Source organism: Galdieria sulphuraria, assembly GCF_000341285.1.
Source record: "Galdieria sulphuraria unplaced genomic scaffold scaf_406, whole genome shotgun sequence".
In the NCBI taxonomy this organism is placed as follows: Eukaryota; Rhodophyta; class Bangiophyceae; order Galdieriales; family Galdieriaceae; genus Galdieria; species Galdieria sulphuraria.
Window position 1 is genome coordinate 1 of NW_005178069.1, and position 2,411 is coordinate 2,411.

The 2,411-nt window shown below is 36.8% G+C and overlaps 1 protein-coding gene across 1 annotated transcript; it reads right to left on the bottom strand.

Moving 5' to 3' along the window:
• On the bottom strand, nt 1-1,280 carry Gasu_66080 (archaeal ATPase; the record flags this gene model as incomplete). Its single annotated transcript, XM_005702195.2, has 1 exon — nt 1-1,280. A coding segment is annotated over exon 1 (1,153 nt), but the record flags the coding sequence as incomplete, so codon positions are not given.
• Between the last annotated feature and the right edge of the window lie 1,131 nt (nt 1,281-2,411).

The following is a 2,411-nucleotide window of genomic DNA, read 5'->3' on the forward strand; positions in this document are numbered from 1 at the left end:
ATATGTCATCTACTTTAAACGGTATACGATAAAGTGCCATCATCAAAAGTATATCAAAAACACTTCTTCTATCTTCGTCCAAATTCAATATTCGATCCACAAATGGTTCAGCACAAATTCTTCGGAAATCGTAGTCATTCATACAAGTCAAACATTCTTCTTTCGATATGAAAGGCTGATTTCTTGCTATTATATAATTCAAAAGCATATTTACTGCACGAGTCAACAAACCAGGAACTCCACCTGTACATTCCAATAATGAATCTGCCAATTCATTTACTGAAAATGAAGAACTACATAAGACATTACAAACCGGTTCTTGAGTAGGTGTCTTTAGAAGACTCTTTTCAAGGAATTCAACGATACTGGAAGCGTCCAAAGGTGATAAAGGGATAAAATGTAGTATAACTCTTGATAGCCCAAAAGCTACATCATTCTTAATACTTAAACCCTTGCTTTTCCCAACAACTATAAAAAACAAGTCGGGTTCTTCGCACAATTGACTAATGATACCGAAAAAGTCATTGTATGGTCGAACCACACCTTTGTCATTCTTCTCCAGTTCAAACAAAGTTGCCTTTGTATCAAACACACCAACTTCGTCAAATGCCACAAGGAGATATTGATCGGAAGGAATGTTTAAGATTGAACGGATTTTCTGAACCAAAGCATCACTCCTAAGTTTCAGTTCCTTGAAACATTCGTCCGGGTCTGGTTGCGGAAGACCTGATTGCAAACAAGCAGCCTTGATTAACAAATAGTACACTGCCCACTTCAGGTTTCGAGAAAACTCTATCGGGTCTATGGGCTTCAACTCCCTCAAATCCACAAAGAGCAACGAAGCCTTCTTCAAATTCTCCAAAAAGGTTCTCCTCGAAGGGTCTGAAGCAAACGTCGACAGAAAAGTTTCACCAAACCTTTGCACCAACTCCAAATAGGTTCGGGCAAAGGTCGTTTTGCCTGAGCCAAAGAGATGGGGGGCAAATGGTATCGTCAAGCGATAGTCGCAACTGCTTGTTATACCCCTGAGTTGTTCTCTGTTGCTATGAAGATCATACAGTTCTTTTGTCACTCGAACAACATCTCTTTCACGATCTACCACAACAGACTCAAACTTGTCCACAGCTTTCCACTTTTCATCCAAACTCGCCATCGCCAAAGAGAAATTAAACAACCTTCTGTTTATTTCGGAGTACAAATATAAATAAATGAACGATTGACTGTTTGTCGGTCACAACAACAACAAGGAAAACAGTAAAGGATACCAATCCAACTTCTTCTCTTTATCAACTGATGACTATGTCATACCCTTTATGGCTTGGACTGAGATGACTTGAACTATGGGAGAACGATCAATATGGCTTTTTGAACTATCGATATTCTTATTCTCGTATGCTAATATAATGGTAACTCTCATAGGGTACAAGAAGGATCGGAAGAAAGCCAATGTTTATTTCACAAGTTTTTTATGCTCTTTGAGAGTATAAAGCTATTAAACATGGCCCATCCTCACATAGATAAGAAAGTTTCTTTCAGAATTTTCGAGAGTAGTCATGAGAGTTCCAAGCAATATAGATTGTTCATGAAGAATTTGTTCCATAGACGTCTCTCTCTAGATTTTCTGTATTTTATGGAATAGTTTTTACGTCACCTTTGCTTCATTTCGAAACACGGAACTAGATTATGAACCAAGTCATTCTCTTCTACAGTCTATTCAAAAGCTCCAGTTGAAATATATTATTTAGTAGAAATGCAGAAACCCGCAAGCACAGCACTGCTTTATTCTCAGCAATCACCAAATTCCTTTCTTACGCTTTCATAACTAGCAGCTTATCACTAAAGCTACAAAAGTTGATGATAGCAAAAGACAAAGCAAAACAAACGTGCAAAGAAGGATCCAAAATATCTCGTGGTTTTATCAAATCTCAGAAACAACATTGACTCAAGTGTATCATCAATACTCAATTTCTGTAAGAGTCAATAACTCCTGTTTCTTTCTTCTCTGAAAATAGTAGCATTTGATACTGTGAATTCTGTTAAGAGGAGAAAAGATATTTTTCAAGAAATTCAATTCAGTCGAATTGAGTCTATTCTAGCGACTCTCTTCTCGTATCTTGTCATTGCATAGCATTTGAATCATAGTTGAATTCTTTCTCCTCAGTAATCGACTATACAGTTGAGGTGTTTTTGAAGGTAAACATGACTGTTTAGGTTTAAAGGCATTTGCTGCATCCTCTTGTACGATAAACTTTGTAAAAACCACAACTTTTAAAGATATACAAGAAAGCAAACTATAGAAAGTAAAAGCTGCTTTAGGAACGATATAACTCCAAGAGGGCTATTATCTCTTCCAATATAAAAAAAGGTAAAACTTTTAAAAGCTCAGCATAATCAAGGAACGATTTGTCCAG